This window comes from Centruroides vittatus, unplaced genomic scaffold (assembly GCF_030686945.1).
Source record: "Centruroides vittatus isolate TY-2023 unplaced genomic scaffold, ASM3068694v2 scaffold_520, whole genome shotgun sequence".
In the NCBI taxonomy this organism is placed as follows: Eukaryota; Metazoa; Arthropoda; class Arachnida; order Scorpiones; family Buthidae; genus Centruroides; species Centruroides vittatus.
In genome coordinates, this window is record NW_027122712.1 from 357,862 (window position 1) to 376,381 (window position 18,520).

An 18,520-nucleotide genomic window follows, 5' to 3' on the forward strand; every position below is an offset into this window, starting at 1 on the left:
AATTTAAAGAAAAAAATGAACTTAGAAGGTAATTTTCGTTTTTTATATAAAACATAATACGTTATAAAAATTTACAATAATATTTTAAGATTTTAAAAAGCAAAGATGGTCAATACTCAGATCTCTGAATCTGGTTCTTATTTTAGTAACGAAAAGTCCCGCCACCGAGAATGGCCTTTCCGATTCGATTGATGGGAGTGGAATCGTCTTTAACGCATTTAAGAGAAGACATGTTATGTGTTTTTTCACCCGTAGCCTGGAAAATTTCTAGTTCCTTTTCGAGATTGTAGTACTTCTTTCGCTCTCTAGTATTCTCGATTTGTCTACCTCGGCTGCTTTAATAGCGGCATCGAGCTTAAAGCCCGATAATTCGGTAGTTCTTTTGGCTTTAATAATCGGGTTTATGAAGAAAAACTTCATACTTGCAGACTTCCTATTTGTTTCTACCCTTGCCCAATTTGCACAACCTGGCGTAATGCAGTTATCGAAGCTAATGGGCATGGTAAAAATTGAGACAGCATAGGAGCAATTATATTATACAAGATATTACAGGTTCCGACAAGTAAAGAATTTTCAGACTCCTGCCACAAATAGGCTGCGTATTGATTATTAACAATGACATAACAAGTAAAAATTTAAAAAAAAAAACTAATAAGCGGACTTAAAATTAATAAATACGAATGTCTTCTGACAGTCTACGAGTTAATTATACTTTCTATTTGCAAGATTTTCACAACCTTGACACAAAATAAGAAAAATACACAGTTTTAAGAAATTTGCGGGATTTTCCGGGCTGGGAAGAATTTCTCGGGTTAACTGTGAAAAACGAACAAGACGGAGCGTATTGCTGTTTAATCATTGAAAACGGTTAAAATACAATAATGTTAAATACATATATCCTTTTCTCTCTTTATGTTTCATTCCTTTAATTACTACCACTAACGATTAAATAATTTTGAAATATCATTGTTGAATTTTAAGTTTTAGAGAGAACCATTTCTCGCGGAAGAGGTGCCTAAGGTTAGAATATGCGGACTATGGTTAAGTTTACTCAAAATGAGAACATTTTTTTAGTCTTTATTTATAATTAATGACACGTGAAGAATTGTCCTATTTTCACAGTTCTATATTTTGTTCGTTTGTTTCCGGTATTCTGTGTCAACTCCGAACACGTTCTGTATGGTAGCAATTTTTCTGGGAGGCGGAATACGGGGCATAATTGAATCTGACGCAGAATACCGTATTTTTTGTCCATCGTAGGCTAAATAAACTGGTTTTTTCCAATTCTCCTCATGGTCTTAAAATCAAAGTTCTCGGAGTTATGATTTCTCCTGGATAAGGGGTTCCATCTACATGACGACATAAAATATTTCCACGAAATCTCGGGACAGAATTCTGGCTGTGTCGACTCTATGGGTGCTTCCCGAAACCTGATCTATACAACTTTATAATACTGTTCTTGGGAAAGTTGAAAATCAGGACAGGTTGCGATACTTGTTTTGTTATATTTTGCCTCCAGTAAGACTGGAGACAAATCTAATCTAATAAATATAAATAGTCATCGTCGTAGGTATCTGTGTTAAATGTAGCTTCGTCTAATCTGAAAATTGTATCCAGCGTAATATTTACTGTAAAAATTGCTGTTAAATTACAATACGGGAGATAAAGGAGCAAATAATTCATTTACATAAAATTTCTCAGAATTCAACGTATTTTGTGTAAATACCTTCGCACTTATGTATTCACTTCTGCATGCGAATGAAGTAAACGACATTTAATCTAACCTTGTTTTTCGTTTCTTTCTCACTTACTCGCAAGAGTTATCTACGCGCCATTTTATTCGGGAAAAATTGTGTCAGACCTCCGGATGAAAATTTAATCTACAATAACCTTTCCATTAATGACACAAAATAAAAAATAATCAGAAATGAACGAAATAATTTCGACTTGAAACTATTTTCGAAAGCATTTTTATACTGAAGGCGAGTAAGTTCAATAGTGTTTTTAAGGTCGCGTGTCATATGATAAAACGCACGTTTGCTCCGCCCCTTCGCCATGTTTGTGGTTTAGCTTCCGCTTGCTTAGCTTGCACCTGGTTTGTTGTTGGACACGCTGGCAGCGCTTTATTTCAATTTAAAATTAAATAGAACTGCAGTATTTTTATATCGTGGACAAACAGGGCCGTGCCGTGCTATGATGCAGAGAGGCGGCACCGTAAGGGGGCGGCATAAAAACATTTAAGGGGCGGCATTTCGAAGACTTGCATCATACTGAGAAAATCTATCGCACGATCCTGTGGACAAAGTTAAAAAAGACGCTTTTCTGGCGGGTTATTCTCGCAGTCCGACAGGACAAGATGCTGCTTTATATGAAGAGAAAGTTTCATTATATCAAGGTGTCGATCCATGCGAAGCCAGCATCTTCCTTGTAGATCAAGAGTCGTGGCCTAAAGTAGAATTTGGTAACATCATAAATTATTTGGTTTTGATGAAAAATTACTACACTATTTTACAAACAAAAGCTTACAAATCTTTAGAGGCCCGTAACTGTCTTACAAGTGGTCATGTTTCTCTTGATTACAAGGACGACGCCAGCCAATGGGTAAGAGGGGCGCAAGATGATGTAAATTGATAGAGGATATGAATTGTATGTAGGTAAAATAGAAACGATTCATAAAGTTTTAATCATTTCCTATGAGCGGCCGGACGGCCGAGCGGTCAAGGTTAGCAGCCTGCCGCCCTAGGGGACCCGGGATCGAATCCGGACGGGTCGAGAAATCCCCAGGCATTTTTCGGGAAGTGGTCCGTCCGGATATGTCGGTCCCTGTCCCTCACCACCCGGCCCCCTCATTGTGGGCCTGGCCGAACCCATAATGGGCTTGCTATAAGAGGCCCTCTTAGTGCCCACTGGGCGGAAAGAGTTACAAAAAAAAAATCATTTACTATGTACCGGAAAAGAAATATCTCAAAAAAAACGTTTTCTTTAACTTACAAGAAGCCTAAGAAGATTATTTTAATTAAAACTTAGCATTTAAATAACTTTTTCGAATTTCTAGGGGAAGGCAACTGCCCCTCTGCCTCTCCCCTTGGCGACGCCCTTGCTTGATTACGTACTCTTTCATAACGCTCGTGATCCGCTGTTGGGTTGTGGCCACTTTCATACCCCATGTATAATTTTGGCACCCACTCCGGTGATGACTCATTATAAAATGAGGAAGATTTTCCTTTGGAGTAAAAAAACTTTTCCAATAATATATTATTATTAAAAAGAACTTGGTACTTTATATATAAATAATAAATAAGAATCTGTCAGGAACAACTTGAGGTTACTACGTAGTATTTGTTACTAATGTAAAAAAATTATTGTAAAAGGTAGCATCATAAGGAAATGTTAATGTTGCTCACCAAAATAACCTAACTTAACTATTTGTAAATGAACAATAGAAATTGTTGGTTTATATCTTTAAAAATACACACACTTTTATTTATGTAAATTAGACTGTAAGAACAATTTGTTCAAAATTCATTTCTAATTCTTCATCCGCTAAGCGATTATCATTGCTTAATGCTTTAATATTAACTCTACTGTATATTTATTATAAGCAGAGACCAAGAAAACAAGCTGGAAGGTGAAAAATAAAGTTAGAACACAATTATCTATTCAAACTAAAATCTGGAGTTGTTAAAATTATTTAACTTTATTTTGTCGGTATTAACAAAAGGATTTATGCAACCGGCTTGTACACACTATGATACTCATGCAAGTTTATTTAATCATTTATTGATAAATGGTAATCAAATGTTACTGCTTACCTGAAATGAAATGTTTCTGACAAACTCTTGTATGGGTATTCACTTTATTCGTATTGAAATTTTTCTGTTTAATTCTCGAGAGTCATGCAAATTGCCTTCTTCGTGAAAGCTCCTCAGTTTGGGGTCTTTGACGATTAATAATGCAGAAAATTTTTAAAAGACGACGTTCTTTCGTTCTTGAGCGAACTAGCATTAAACCCAATTACGCAACAATTCACCATAGTGATATTTGTGACGATTTGTGACGAATAAACAACACAAGAACTCCAGTTAAAGTGCACGTAAACACAAATAAAACGTAAACAAACCACAAATATGGCGTCGGACAAGTGCGCATGCTCAAGACGTCACTCGTGATGTCGACTCGAAGCCTCTCTATAGTCTGAATGACAGGGGGGCGCGCCACAGAGCAAATTGAGAATATTTTTGCTTCTAATTATTTTAAATTGAAATTAAACACTAAAATAGACGCCATAAAGTAAATCTACACGAAAAAAGCTTTAAAATGATGTATAAAAACGTAGAAGTAATTCATACGAAGTACCTTAACGAATTGGAAACAGAATTTTGCCTTACTCTATTCCGTATATAATAAAGAACAGATAGATGTAAACAAGTCGCTGTTAGTAAGCTGGATATCACACTGATTTAGGCTTCAATACAAATCACTGCAAAATGCAATTCACGAATATTTCCGGAAAATATTTTATCGGTAATTTGCAACGTCAACTAGACAGCGCCCCAATAATTTCGTTTAAAAAATTAAATAATAAGACTAGAATATAAAAGTTTATTTTTCAGTTTTCTTGAAATCTGTAAAATAATAATCGAAGAGATTTTTATTAGTTGAAACCATCGTATTCTCAAAACAGTGAAGCCATTTGAATGGAACAACTTTTCTGCCACCAGAGGGCGACTGGTAATTTGAATATTAAAAGGAGTGAAAGGTCGGGGTTGGAACGGATTATTTGCCGGAGGAGGACAGACGAATTGTACGAGTTTCGTAAAGTTAATTTATTAAATAATCACCGAAACGTCTGCAGATTAGAACTTGTATTCGTTTGTAAGTTTTTACAATAAAATCATAGAATTAGATTTATCATATAAAATTTTGCTGTTTCCGGACATTAAATCACCTGACTTATTTCGAAATATATTTTCATTACAAATATCCAAAAGCATTTTCGATGTTTTATCTTCATTTGATTTATTATTATTAATTGACAATTCGATATTTGATGACATTACAACTAGGAATTTCTAGTTGTAATCTCATTTCTTTTTAGTGAATAAACAAAATAACCAGTGAGGAAAAAATATTATGAAATTACCCGTAATTAAATTTGGCCAACTTTTTAATTTTTTATCCTGGTTATAAATGAAAATTAAATACAATTTGCTATTCGATTTTATATGATATTGTTCTGTGTTAGAGTGTACGCAAGAAAACGTTTTTACAAAATCCTGGATGCATACTTTACAACGTGTTAACATGTGCATAATATGTATAAAACGGTGCCAAGAAAAGTTTACCCGCAGAATCAACCTTTACAGCCAAGATTGTTTCTACAATAAAAGTCACATTAATTTATCAATTTGATGTTTTCTTCTAATACATTGACTTTAATTATTAATATGCTCAAGTTTATCATCATCATATAAGACTGATTTTTGAGCAACTCTACAGAATTACTGTCTTTAATTTACTGCTATTTCTTAATAAAATTCAATTTTTGACTTCATTTCTTGATTTTTTTTATTATTATTATTTAATATTTATTCTTGTTGTAACTATGTTAATGTATTTTTCGTCAATGAAATCTCGTTACCAAGGACGAGGAAATTTAAACAAGGTATTAAGGTTTTTATCAAAAATTTCTTGAGGCAATGTTATGGTAGAATATTTTATAAATCTGTGTATTTTTTGTTTAGAAATGTCTAATGTGAATGTCCTTTTATCGCTTAGATATTTATTTAAATTTTTTATAATAAATTATTCAGTTTATTTAAAACATCTATAGACAGATAAATATTGAAATTTCCTAAAATTGTATTATTAAAAAAAAACAATGTACTGGTAAAAATTGTAATATAAAAGAAAACTGGGTGTAATCGAATCGCTGTTACTCGATTTGGCAAATTGTTGATGTATTAACCTATTTAAAAACTATTTAAGATATTTTCCAGCAATTTTGAGTTAGTGACGCAAGAGCGTAAACATTTCTCGGATTATTGATTAACAATATGGTATTTTTAAAAATAAATACCACTATCGCTTTCCAGATTCAAAAATATCAAATTTTACTAAAATTTTGTGTATAAAATCAATTTTTCTGAAGGAAAATAATTTTTTGAAATATGTTTACTTACGTTCTACAAAAAATCTGAAATCGAGATATTAAACTAACAGTTTCATTTTATTGTTTTTAATATTAAAGAAAATTATATAAAAATTGAAATATGAAGTACAGTTTGCTATTTTCTTTATTTATGGTTAATTAAACTTTTATGGCTATAAGTGTTCAGATACTATTATTGTATTTATATTTATATAGTTGGAAAACTATGAAATTATATGTTACAAATTAAAGCTTTTTCAAATCATTATAAATTTCTGAATGCTGCTTTTTCAGTTGATTAAATTTATTTTTATCAAGAATAACATTTATTGCATTTGATCATTATATATCAATTAGGAAACAATTTTATACTTGTGTTGAATTACTGTGCTCTTACTAAGAAGACAACTATCAAGAATTTACTGCATATTTAAATTATATGCCAGAGATGTAAATTTATATATACTGTCAAAGTTATAAAATCTGCAAATAATTTTAATAAATTAATCCAAAACGAAAGTATCCATTAAGACACTAGAATAAAGAATGTCTTTAGTTTTCGATAATTCGATATCTGATCTTTTAGATTGTTAAAATAGTCACTTTGCTCTTTCACATTCATCCTAACATGAATTCTCGTGATCGATTACGATAAATTAGAGTCGTAAGTCCGTGGGATCTAAAATTAATGAATTATGTTTACGTACATTCATTCAATTTACGTGATTATTTTATTGTATTCTTATACAGTCGTGCTTTAATTTGTATTTCTTATTTTTTTCTAAAACCTTTTAATAGTAGTTTTGATTCAAGCAATTATATTTGGAAATTTTATCTAAATCTGTTTTCAAGTTAGAATTTATGTACTTTTATTATTTTTATACAAATATGCCTCACCAGATGGTAAATAACTTGCTGCCAAAACAATTTCATTCATCTTGATTTTCTATTTTTAAAAAATTCATAAAAAAATATATATTTTTGGTACCTAATACATGTAGCATTTATAAACTAATTCATTATTATTTCAATGAAAAGTTTGTATTTTAACTTGTTTAAAAAAGAATAAAAATATGAGAATTTTATCATCTGATTTTATCATTTTATCATTTTATATATTAATTTTTAGCTGAAATGATTTTTGGATGTTATGTTAAACACCAAGAATCAACTACCACAAAAACACAAACATTATGACTGTGGCTTCTGTGGATCCAAGGTGCACTAATGTTTTTTTCTTTTTAAGCAAACTTTCTAAATGGTATGCTATATTCTGAACAGATTTCTTTTTCCAGAAATCAGTTATCTGGAAAGACACCAAAATTAAATTTTATCATGAATGAAGAAAAGAAAGATGACAAAATTACAGAAAAGCAGGTAATTCAAGACTTTATTTTTGTGAGGAAAATATTATTCATTATTGCACTTTATTATAGTTATCAACTACCAAGAGAGTATTTTTATCAATGACTGCAGGTGCAGTAGCTGGAGCATTGGCAAAAACTGCAATTGCTCCATTAGATCGCACAAAAATAAATTTTCAGAGTAAGTTTTTTTCATAGTATACAGTTTACTTTTCAAACAGAATCATTACCTGTTGCCATTCTTTAGTACAAAAGATGCAGTTTTCGTTTCGTCAAGCAACACGATTTTTGATTGATTCTTATAAAAGCAATGGGTTTGCTAGTCTTTGGCGTGGTAATTCGGCCACTATGGCCCGTATTATTCCGTATGCTGCAATTCAGTATTCGGCACACGAGCAGTGGAAATGGATACTAAAAGTTCACACTAATGAGGGAAGGTAAGATACATAATTTATTACTCAGTTATGTTTTTAAATGATTCACATCAAGAACTTTATTTTGAAAGAAAAGAGAATCCTGGAAAAACTTTTTTGGCTGGATCGTTAGCAGGAATAACTTCGAGTACTTTCACTTATCCACTGGATTTGGCTAGAGCAAGATTAGCAGTAACTCAAAAAGAACAGTAAGTTTAATTTTCTCAAATTAAAAACAGTTTAACAATTGTGAAAATTTTATAAATTATTTTTCAGGTATAACAGTCTGTTTCAAGTCTTTGTTAAAATCTGGCAACAAGAAGGTCCAACTCATTTGTATCGCGGTTTTGCACCAACAATTATAGGTGTTATACCATATGCTGGAACTAGTTTTTTCACTTATGAAACGTTAAAAAGATTACATTCAGGTATGTTCTCGAACTAAATATTATAAAATTCTTAATAACAAAATAGTCTAACATTCTTTTTACAGAATATTCCAATGGTGCACCACCCAATCCTTTCTATCGAATGATATTTGGTGCCATTGCAGGACTTCTTGGTCAGTCTAGTTCTTATCCATTGGATATAGTGAGACGACGCATGCAAACATCTCAAGTGACTGGAACGCCGTACCGAACGATATTGGGAACACTAAAAAAGATAATCAGAGAAGAGGGCCTAATTGGTTTGTATAAAGGACTCAGTTTGAATTGGGTTAAAGGTCCAATAGCAGTTGGCATTAGTTTCACTACTTTTGATCTCCTCCTCAATTTATTTAAACAATTAGTATAAGTAATCTTTATTCCGTTTAAAAGTAATGCAATAACTAATGTGTAAATAATCAATCAAACACTGTACATAGAAAATTATATATTGTTTTGAAGTAAAAATATGTATAGAAAGTATTTTAATAACTAAATTGTTATTGTAAAAATGTACAAAAAAAATATTTGTTTATTATTAACTCAAAACACTGCCAAAATTAGATTATGGTTATATTTTATCCAAAGTAATATTTTGCTTTGGTAATAGTATTGTAAAACTATTTTTGTAAATAGCAATTTAATAATGTTTGCAATGTTAATTTAACATGTGATCTTTGATTATTAAAAACAATACAAAAGAGTAAAATCATTTTTGAAGTTTTATTTCTGATTCTTAGCAAAGCAATGTACATAACAGACAACTGTACACATTTTTTAATATATGGCAGGAATAACACATTGCAATTCAAGGAAATTGCTATATAAAGATGCAGTTTTGTTTCTTACTACTGAAAAAAACAAAATACATTTCTTGATTTCAACTAAATAACAACAAAAATGGTACTTTTGAATTTTTATTTTTCAATTTCAGTTGTGCATTTGAAATTTGTTTATCTGTCGATTTTCTTACAAAACTTTAGTATTTGAGCTGCTTAAAAAAACTGGAATTGCACGCATTAGGCCACTTTGATCATGGAATGAGCACAAATTTAAATTCTTTGGAATGCTTTAAGATTATCACATACTGTGATACAATAAAATTTCTGGCAAATATCACATTTCTGGTGCGTGCCTATAATATTATGGCAAATATTTGAGAAATTTATATAAACAAATAAACACACTTTTACTTCCAGCTAAGAATTGAAAGAAAATGAGCAAGCTAAAACTAGGACGGAAGCAACAGGTAATCTGATTGCAACGTTTATATTCTCTCTTAAATAGGAAGATTTCAACAATTTTATATTACAATGTTTACAGTTTATATATTTTAAAATTATAAAAACTAAAATAACAATTTAATAAATATATCACTAAACAAATAACAAAGTCTGAAAGAACTAAATGGCACATTAAAGCATGAATTACAAGATGTAAAATGGCTTCTTAAAGGTAACAATGTAGGTAGGTAACACACTTGAAAGGAAGAACATCAACGTTGTGGATTTTGGAATGAAATATTTATATATTGATTTATATATATAATAAATATCTGAAATATTACCAGATTTTGCATCCAAAATTTAACATTGGCATTTAGTTGTATTTCAACTAAAATAGTAAAATTCTTCACATTTGAAAAATTTTAGAATTTAACTATCTATGCATTTTACAAATACTATATATATCACTCATATGTATGTGTATATTTTATATATATAAAACTAAGATCTTCTAATGGAGAATTATAAACAAAATGAGATAATTTAGACAGCTAAGCTATAGTTAGTTTCATCACAAATGAATACTTTTCTCAATGAGATAACATAAATGTTCCTAAAATAATGGAAAAAAACGTGTAGTTTTATTATTATAATTAAAGAACTTTTTATATTTAGATTTTATTACTTACCTCTAAAAATAAGCATCTTGATTTTTCTCTTCATCAAACCTTTGAAATAATAGCAATACTTTCATTTATAATTTCAAGTTGTTAAAATTGCAATTTATACTAAATTGTTTACAAGTCTTAAAACACTATTTCTTATAAGATTAAGATCTCATATTCTATAGTTAAAATTTATATCTGCTTTCATTAATTAATTTTATGAAAAATTTAACTCAATACAATAATTTAATAATGTCTCAAAATAAAATACTAGACACACATTCTCCAATATCTATTTTAAAAAAACTCACTTTTTAACAATATCTGGAATGCTAACATGATCCATTGGAATTAAATCTGACAATTCTTGAAGACTGTTGATAAAACGTAACTTTCTACTAAACTTGGAACTTTAAAAAAAATAAACTTTGTATCACTTGTTTTTCTGACTAGCATTATAGAAAGTGTAACAGATTTACCTTATGAATGGTCTTGTCATTATGACTATAGTTTTTAACCAAAATGTTGGGTGGACAAGATACAATCCTTTTAGATTTTTCCTGAGTCTGAAAATTAAAATAGTAGTCAATATTTTTATGAACGAAAAGAAATAATTATTTTAACATCACCTTCTGTCAATCATCTGATAGCAACGCTTCAACCATCCAAAACTTGGCATATTACTACGTCGTGTAGAACCGTGAAAATATATTAAAATATAATCTTCGGCAACAAGCTGATCCAGAGTTGTCAGCACGTATCTAGAGACGAGAAAATTAATTTTTAAAATATTAAAAAAATTTTTTTCCAATATAATTAAAAAATTCTTACAAGAATAAATTATCCATCACGTAATCATAATCATGACGGCTTCTATCAGGTAAGTAACAAGCTCCAAAAACTATAATGGCATGTCTATCTGGACCAAAGTAACCTACATAGAAATATATAGTGTTTTTATTTTTAGAATGCGAATGTCTTATTTTATATTTTAATCTTATAGTATATATACCTCCATGTGATAAAACTTTTTTATAAGGTTCTATCACTTTCATATCAATTTTTCGTTCTGAACCACCCACAAAACATGTTTTCCAGTTTCTTTCTTCAATAATTTCTTCTGTAGCAGATAATTCGGGAATAGGGTCACTTCCAGAATAACCATTACCTATATAAAATAATTTTAAAAAGCTTGTACTCTTTATTTATAATGATTTCTTATAGCATTTTTTAATATTTGCTACCTAATGTAAAATCATCTAAATCATCTGGTGTATCAATGTCATCTGGAGTGACCAAGTCATCTACTGGTGAAAACATGTCGACGTCACTCTTGTTACTTAACGAGGAAAGAGACTTTTGGTCTTCGTCTCTCATGTCGGAACTGAGGACGTCGGGATTGACGGTTATTTTTCTCCTTCGTACGGTAGAACAATTTGTATTTAATGTTGTGGGACGATCTACAAATATAGATAATTACAAAACAGTTAAACCATTTCATTAAATAAATTTTATACTAAATATTCACTTGCCACATTTCAATTGGTGCTCTTTATCTGACAATGAGATGACAGCAATAGTGGAAGTGTCATCTTCATCTTCATCATCATCAGTAATACCCTGAATACATCAAAATCATAAATAATAAAATTCTGAACAATATTTAAAAGTAAAAAATGTACCTGGGCTTCTCTACTCCTGCGTTTCAGCAGTTTTATATGTTGAGGACTATCGGGAAAATCAACCGTTTCTGCTAGGTAGTGAGCAGCTATTAGAGGATCGTTGCCATCAAAATTATTTAACGGTCTGAATTTGTTTTTATTTTGACGATTGTCCGACTGTTCTTTTTCCGTTCCACTATTTAATAAAACGAAAACATATACCAAATTATATTAAATATAATATTTTTATTTTAATTATTTCTTATTCTCTCTTTTTACCTGTCTTTAAATGTATCGGAGTCATCGGGCGAGACGTTTCCCGAATTAATCCCAGCATCGATTTCGGCTTTTTCTTTAATAAGATCTGATTTAACTGTTAAACTAAAACAATAAAATTATGTAATCAGTTAACTACAGAATTATTACTTTCTAAGTAAAAATATATCCTCTAATTATTATTACCTCATTTTGACAAATTATAATATTTTTTAATACACTTAAGAACAGAAGAAATATTTCCTTTTCAAAACAGTTTTAATCTAGCAGGCAAATTTCTAAAGAACTATAAGAACAGTTTTCTATAAAATCTATATTCTACAAGCATACAAGTAAGGAAAGATTTTGTTTTCTAAGTTTTTGATTGTATTTGCATTTATTTACAAACATTTGAATTTATCTAATTTTTTTTTTTTACAGTTTCGGATGAGAAACTTCCATAATGTTTTTTAATTAGCAATAAATTGAGTAACTAATTAGACTACTTTCATTACGAAAATTTAAATAAAACACGGCTTAGAAACCATAAAAAACAGCGAAGGATATTATCTGATCTCCACAACTGCGCATATTCTATTTAACTATCACATTCCTTTAATCGGGGTCGACGCGATCAATAAAGAATTCGGTTTAAGGGCATTCAATTCTTCGCGTTATTCCACAAATTTGGCATAAATCGGTGGATTTTATACCCTAACACGTGGAAAAATTGCAATCTGCGCAATTTCAAATTCCTTCGAGCGAAAACGTTTATTGTAGATTCTATCGAACGACCACGCAAGCGTAATACAAATCAAAGGAATAAACAAGATGTTGTCATGGTTACAGACGTCTCAGCTGTTGTTTCTCTTTCTTCTCTGCTCTCAATTTTACCCCCTCCAATCAAAAATATAAAAATAATAAAATGAACTCCTTTATTTCCTGGATTCGGGAATTTTAATTTCTGTACAAATACGTAGAAATATTATTTCAAACAGAAATTACGCGACCGTTTCGTAATTATTAAGCATTAAGAACTGAAAATTTCCCGTTTTTCGCACGTAAATTCCGAAAATTTTCAAATTAATTCACGGAAAATTAACATATCGGACTCGGTAAACAGAGACTGTTTACAAACCAAAAAGCAAGGAATATATAGCAACCAGAAAAATCGATATACTACACGAATTCTACACATCATTAAAGGCAAATTAGGAAAATCCGTAGGATGCGGAAGATCTAATTGAAACATAACAATGCAAATAGCATCACTATCGCAGAAAACGGATACGGAACGGCGCTCTCAAATTAAAAACGTACAGTACAGCCAGTGAAACGGCAGGTAGGACCTACGTTAATTTAATCAGCTGTATCGACTAAAAAAAATCGAGGCCAACGAAACATCTGAGCAAATGAGAATAAAAAGACAGATTAAGAGAGGAGAAAATATTTAAAAAAATCAATTTTCGGAAAGATAATAACTGAAAATGGCGTTGCGTAACAGCCAAGTAAACGGCGCTGTAGAATGCAATTTAAAGCGTCAATTGTCGTACCTTTGGATATTGTGTGTCGGTATAATCATGATTTCGGACTGCATCGATGGCATGTCAATCCTTCGACGGATCTTTTGCGATTCTCAACGAATCTGGATGACGGACTTGACTGAGAAGTGGCACTTCTAACTACTGAGACTGCGTCGATCGATACGAACTGCTGCAGTCGATTTTTCTCCTCTTGCTCAGTGTACAGTGAATATTTTTATTGCGGGGGCGCTACTACAGAGCGAGCTGATTGTATACGTTTTATATATGATACTATTCCCCCCTATTTCCCCATTACCTCGTATATGGCTATTTATATAATGTCCGTTGTATAAATTAATTAGCGTCCTCGCATTCTACTATTACCAATTATAAATAAACAATATTTACAAAAATTAATGATTTGTAACATATACATATATTTTCCTTTTCTGAAAATTCAAATAACATCTTATTTTAAAGCATTAGAGAATTTAACTGAGATGTATGCATTTGTGAAGAACTATAAAATATTTTGAATTCATTTTGAACTTTTACAATACTAAAGTTTATCGTTTATTAAAACAAATAGGAAAAATTATTCAAATGGCATTTTGGATTATTTTCTGATAAAAAAAAAATAAAATAATAATAAATTTAAAATGTTTTATATCTTATTTAAACCAGCAATTTTTTGAATTGCTGTGATACTTAGAACCTTTAAAGTAAATGTAATATTTTTTAATATACTTTTGATAAACTACAATTAACTGTTATTATTTGCATTATAAACAGCAACTTGAAAACTAAGTAATTCGTAAAAAACTTTATCTGTATATATATTAATGCAGATATTTATTATTGTATAAAAAGTTGCTAACAAAAACAAATTTTTTTAAGTAATTAAAAATCTATATTGAAAACTTTCCTGACAACTTATTTAATAACCATAATACACACAGTATATTTTCAAAAATATTTCTCATTGTTATTTAATATTTGATATTTAAATAATCTATGAACTTAAATTTTGATAGTAAGTTTTGCAGATTTCATATCTTTTTTTATTTTTTATTGGTATGTTTATAAACAAAATTAAAATAAAATAAATTTAAATTCATATAATAAAATTTGATATTTAAATATTTATATTTGGAATTTGTATTAATTAATTTCTTTTTTAAATATTTCTATATTTTTCAACTTTTCATTTAAAAATTATTTAATCAAAACCTTTTAAATATATTTTTAGAACCTATTTATCTATTTATCTTTCATTTATTTACAAGAAATTTATTAAAATTTAAATATTGTTCAAATAATTTTTGAATTTGTATTAAAGAAAGATTATTCATAATAAGCTTTCACAAAACTAAAAATTCTATTATGTATGAAATTTTCACTTATGAATAAAATATTCTCCAAAATCTAAAATTATTATTTCATCATTTAAAATATTTAGAAAATACAAATTACATTCTATTCGCTTTCTTTTTCTTTCTTCTTAATCAAATTATAGCTGGTTATAAATACTTAAAATATTAAAAATTAAATATATATTTTATTTGGTAAAGTAATTATAACATATATATTTTTAAGATGTTTTATTTATGTTAGAAGAGTTTTTATTTTGTTTAAAATTTTAAATTATCATTTTAATTATTTTAAGAATCATTCCCAATAAAAATTTCCTATGTAATGTTTCAACAATTTTCAGAATATCAGTAAAACTTTGTGCAGAGAAAGAAATTTGATGCTATAGAAAATATTGTGAATAAAATAATATCAAAGTTTTTAATGGTAAATTTATAATTTTTACTATTAAGAAAACTTTTTAAATTGTTCAAGTTGTAGATATACTTGTTCTATTTGAATAAATTTTAAAAATTTTATGCTCGTTAAATATATATTAAAACTAAAAGAAGCGTGTAAATTTTTCGAATTTGCAATATTAATAACAGTAAATATTACAGAATCAGATAGTGTCATTAAAAATAATAACATATTAATTTATGATATAACATCTTTGATGATAATGTTTTTTACTAATTATATATTGTGCTGCAAGTATATTATTCAATATGCTAATTACTATTACCATATATTCAATATACTAAGTATTATTATTATTATTATTATATTAGATTTGTCATGTCTCCTATTTAACTTCTTTCCAATAATACATATTTTTATGAAAAATTTTATTAACTAAAATCATGTTTCTGAATAGCAAATATTACATTTAGAAAGGTTAAATATTTTGATCAAATAAGTTAATGAATTTTTGTTAAAGTCAATAAATAAATGTTGTAATGTTGGGTTAAAACTGCCAGCATAAAATTCAATAACTGTATACATAATAAATTATTATTAATAAATTATTTATTAAAATAAATTTATAGAGGAAATTTTCAAAGTTTTCAGATAAAAGATGACTAAAGTAATAATTGTGTATATCTGTTATTTTTAATCATCTTTGGTATTTGTAGTTTGTCATGTTTGTTGTTATTTATCATTGAAAATAATTTATGTATGTAGGTAAAATCACAATTAGTAGAATTTTCCAAAATATCCTAAGTGAATTAGCTATCATATTCTGTATAATTATTCAATCAAATTTTCAGTGTAATATTCAATTAAGTAAATAGTTTTAATTAGTGTCAAACTATCTTTAATTTTCAGTATTTTGGGACTAATACATTATAGTTTTCAAAAATTTCTATTTTAACTACATTCATTTTGATATTTCTATCATTTTCAGCTGTAATTTTTGAAACTTGAAAATTTAACAAATATTTCTTAATTGTAAAATAAAACAGAAAAAACTTATATCAATATAATGGATATGTACTGTAAACATAATATATAAATGAAAACTGAGCACAATTAAATAGATATGCTTTTCACAATCATATTTTGCTAGCTAATAATAACTTTTAAATAAATATTAACTCTTCAAATTATTCCTTGTAAACATAAAAATGAATATTTCTTAAATCCTATTTCAACAGTATTTCTTCACATTTTATTAGAAATATTTTCAACAAAGTTAAACTTTATTTTTTTTATTTATGACAACAACAAAAAACTTCACTTATTCCACTAATAATATTAAAATTACCCAGAGAAAGCAACACATCAAGCAAAAAACAAACATCTTTTAAAAATTATAACTACAATTAAAAAATAATAATAATTTGTTTGGAATAATATTTAACATTTAAAAAATTATAATTAGCCAAAAAATAAAATAACCACAACAGATTTTATTTAAGTTATAATTAATTAATAGAAAGTAAAAAATTCAGCCAGTTATGATTTTATATATATTTTAATTTTCTATAACAAAATTTAAAATATTTTCAAGCAATGTAAAATCTGCAGAACATTAATAATTACATAATGGTTTTTAATGTTTTGGCTGATACAGTCATTTAAATAAAGGAAAAATTATACTTTATTTTTTAAATAAAAAGATAACCAAAAAGTAATTATAAATCTATTGTAATTATTATTATGCTCTTGTACAACAATATTTAAGAAGAAAATAATAAACAAGAAAATAATTAGAATTATTTGATTTAGATTAATAGATAAACACAATGAAAAAGTAATCTTAACAGTCAACTACCATAAAATGTCCTTATAAGAATTATTTTTAAAAAATTATTAAATTCATTATCAGATGCCAAGCTACTTTGCATTGAGAAAAATTCTTTACTAGCAGTATAATAGTTACAATTAAATTAAAAATTATTATATATGAGTTGTTTTAAAAACTGAAAATACTGATATTCTGAAAACTGATGAAACATTAAATCATAATTTCTACAATAGAATTCCTGAAATCTGAATACAAACTAATATGGATTACTATTTGAATAAAACATCTTGCTTAGTTTTATCATAACTTTATAACTAAAATAAATTGAGATCCAATGTTTTTTGTACATTAATTTTCTAACCTATTAATTAATTCTTTTCCATTAGATGATTCTGAATAACCAGAATCTTCAATATTTTCTTGTTTCTTTAATTTAGATTCTTCTAAAAATTGATTAAAAATATCTTTCTTTCCTTGTAGCTGTTCAAAAATTACTCTTGCTTCTGAATTTTGTTCCGCAGGACACTTCATTGAAATATTAATCTCACTGTTTTTTGGTGTAAATGGAATGCTTTTTGCAGCTGAAAAATCTGAATCACCATCAAATCCTCCAAGTTTACTTCTTTTTTCCTCTATCTTAGCAATCATATCTCTATTATTAAAGCTAGGTAAAGTGAGAGGATCAGAATCCTGTTCATAAGAATCTTCTACATAACTATTTTGAGGAGTATAGGGACAAGAATTTTGATTTGAGGAACTTTGAGAACTGATTGGATCTCCAGTAACATCCAGAAGATATGAAGTACCATTTTTTACATTTCCTTCTTTAGAAAGGCTATTTGAAGACATAAGTTTCTTATTCTCCTCATCTGTAATAAAATCTATCATCATTAATTACATAATGAAAAAAATATTTAATTATTTTAAATATTATTGTTAAATAAATTCTCAAAAAATTTACAACTTTTCCATTTTTAAATCATGTTTCCTGAATTTTTTAAAAATTTTCTTATTTTTATTTAGATAAGAATTTCATTTGTCTTTTTGATATTCTAGAAGAAGTGTATCCATATTTTCTATTGTATCATTTCTCTAATATAAAAGTGATTTTGTCAAATAAAACATTCTTCTTGAGAACTCTCAAAATAGGAAATTTATATAACAGTTTTTATTAATTGTAGGAAAAATAGAATAAAGGATTTTATCCATTAACAATTATCAACAACTAACCATAAC

The 18,520-nt window shown here is 28.1% G+C and overlaps 3 protein-coding genes across 3 annotated transcripts in view; 1 reads left to right on the forward strand and 2 right to left on the reverse strand.

Annotated features, from left to right (window-relative positions):
- Positions 1-5,074, reverse strand: part of LOC136989416 (zinc transporter ZIP10-like) — a 77,248-nt gene extending 72,174 nt beyond the window's left edge. Inside the window, exon 1 of the mRNA XM_067287550.1 lies at positions 5,064-5,074. The gene's annotated coding sequence lies outside the window, so the exon portion shown is untranslated. The remainder of the gene's footprint in view (positions 1-5,063) is intronic.
- LOC136989424 (mitochondrial coenzyme A transporter SLC25A42-like) lies at positions 4,744-9,062 on the forward strand. The gene is made up of 8 exons (XM_067287566.1): positions 4,744-4,875; positions 7,281-7,370; positions 7,447-7,528; positions 7,588-7,696; positions 7,763-7,952; positions 8,021-8,137; positions 8,205-8,356; positions 8,422-9,062. Exons 2-8 carry the CDS (start codon positions 7,345-7,347, stop codon positions 8,721-8,723), a joined length of 978 nt encoding a protein of 325 aa, XP_067143667.1. The 5' UTR covers positions 4,744-4,875; positions 7,281-7,344; the 3' UTR covers positions 8,724-9,062.
- LOC136989414 (uncharacterized) overlaps positions 9,058-18,520 on the reverse strand; it is a 47,707-nt gene continuing 38,244 nt past the window's right edge. The window contains exons 10-21 of the mRNA XM_067287539.1: positions 17,646-18,153; positions 12,185-12,286; positions 11,927-12,101; positions 11,777-11,864; positions 11,489-11,704; positions 11,257-11,412; positions 11,076-11,178; positions 10,874-11,005; positions 10,724-10,810; positions 10,556-10,654; positions 10,269-10,307; positions 9,058-10,192 (exon numbers count right to left, since the gene is read on the reverse strand). Coding sequence (XP_067143640.1) covers positions 10,271-10,307; positions 10,556-10,654; positions 10,724-10,810; positions 10,874-11,005; positions 11,076-11,178; positions 11,257-11,412; positions 11,489-11,704; positions 11,777-11,864; positions 11,927-12,101; positions 12,185-12,286; positions 17,646-18,153 — 1,703 coding nt within the window. The 3' untranslated portion in view covers positions 9,058-10,192; positions 10,269-10,270. The remainder of the gene's footprint in view (positions 10,193-10,268; positions 10,308-10,555; positions 10,655-10,723; positions 10,811-10,873; positions 11,006-11,075; positions 11,179-11,256; positions 11,413-11,488; positions 11,705-11,776; positions 11,865-11,926; positions 12,102-12,184; positions 12,287-17,645; positions 18,154-18,520) is intronic.

Excerpts from the sequence above, each read along its gene's own strand:
- LOC136989424 (XM_067287566.1), top strand. The coding sequence starts at position 7,345 with ATGACTGTGGCTTCTGTGGATCCAAG. Across the intron at positions 7,697-7,762 it reads CACAAAAATAAATTTTCAGA|TACAAAAGATGCAGTTTTCG; the intron begins GTAAGTTTTTTT and ends GCCATTCTTTAG. Across the intron at positions 7,953-8,020 it reads GTTCACACTAATGAGGGAAG|AAAAGAGAATCCTGGAAAAA; the intron begins GTAAGATACATA and ends TTATTTTGAAAG.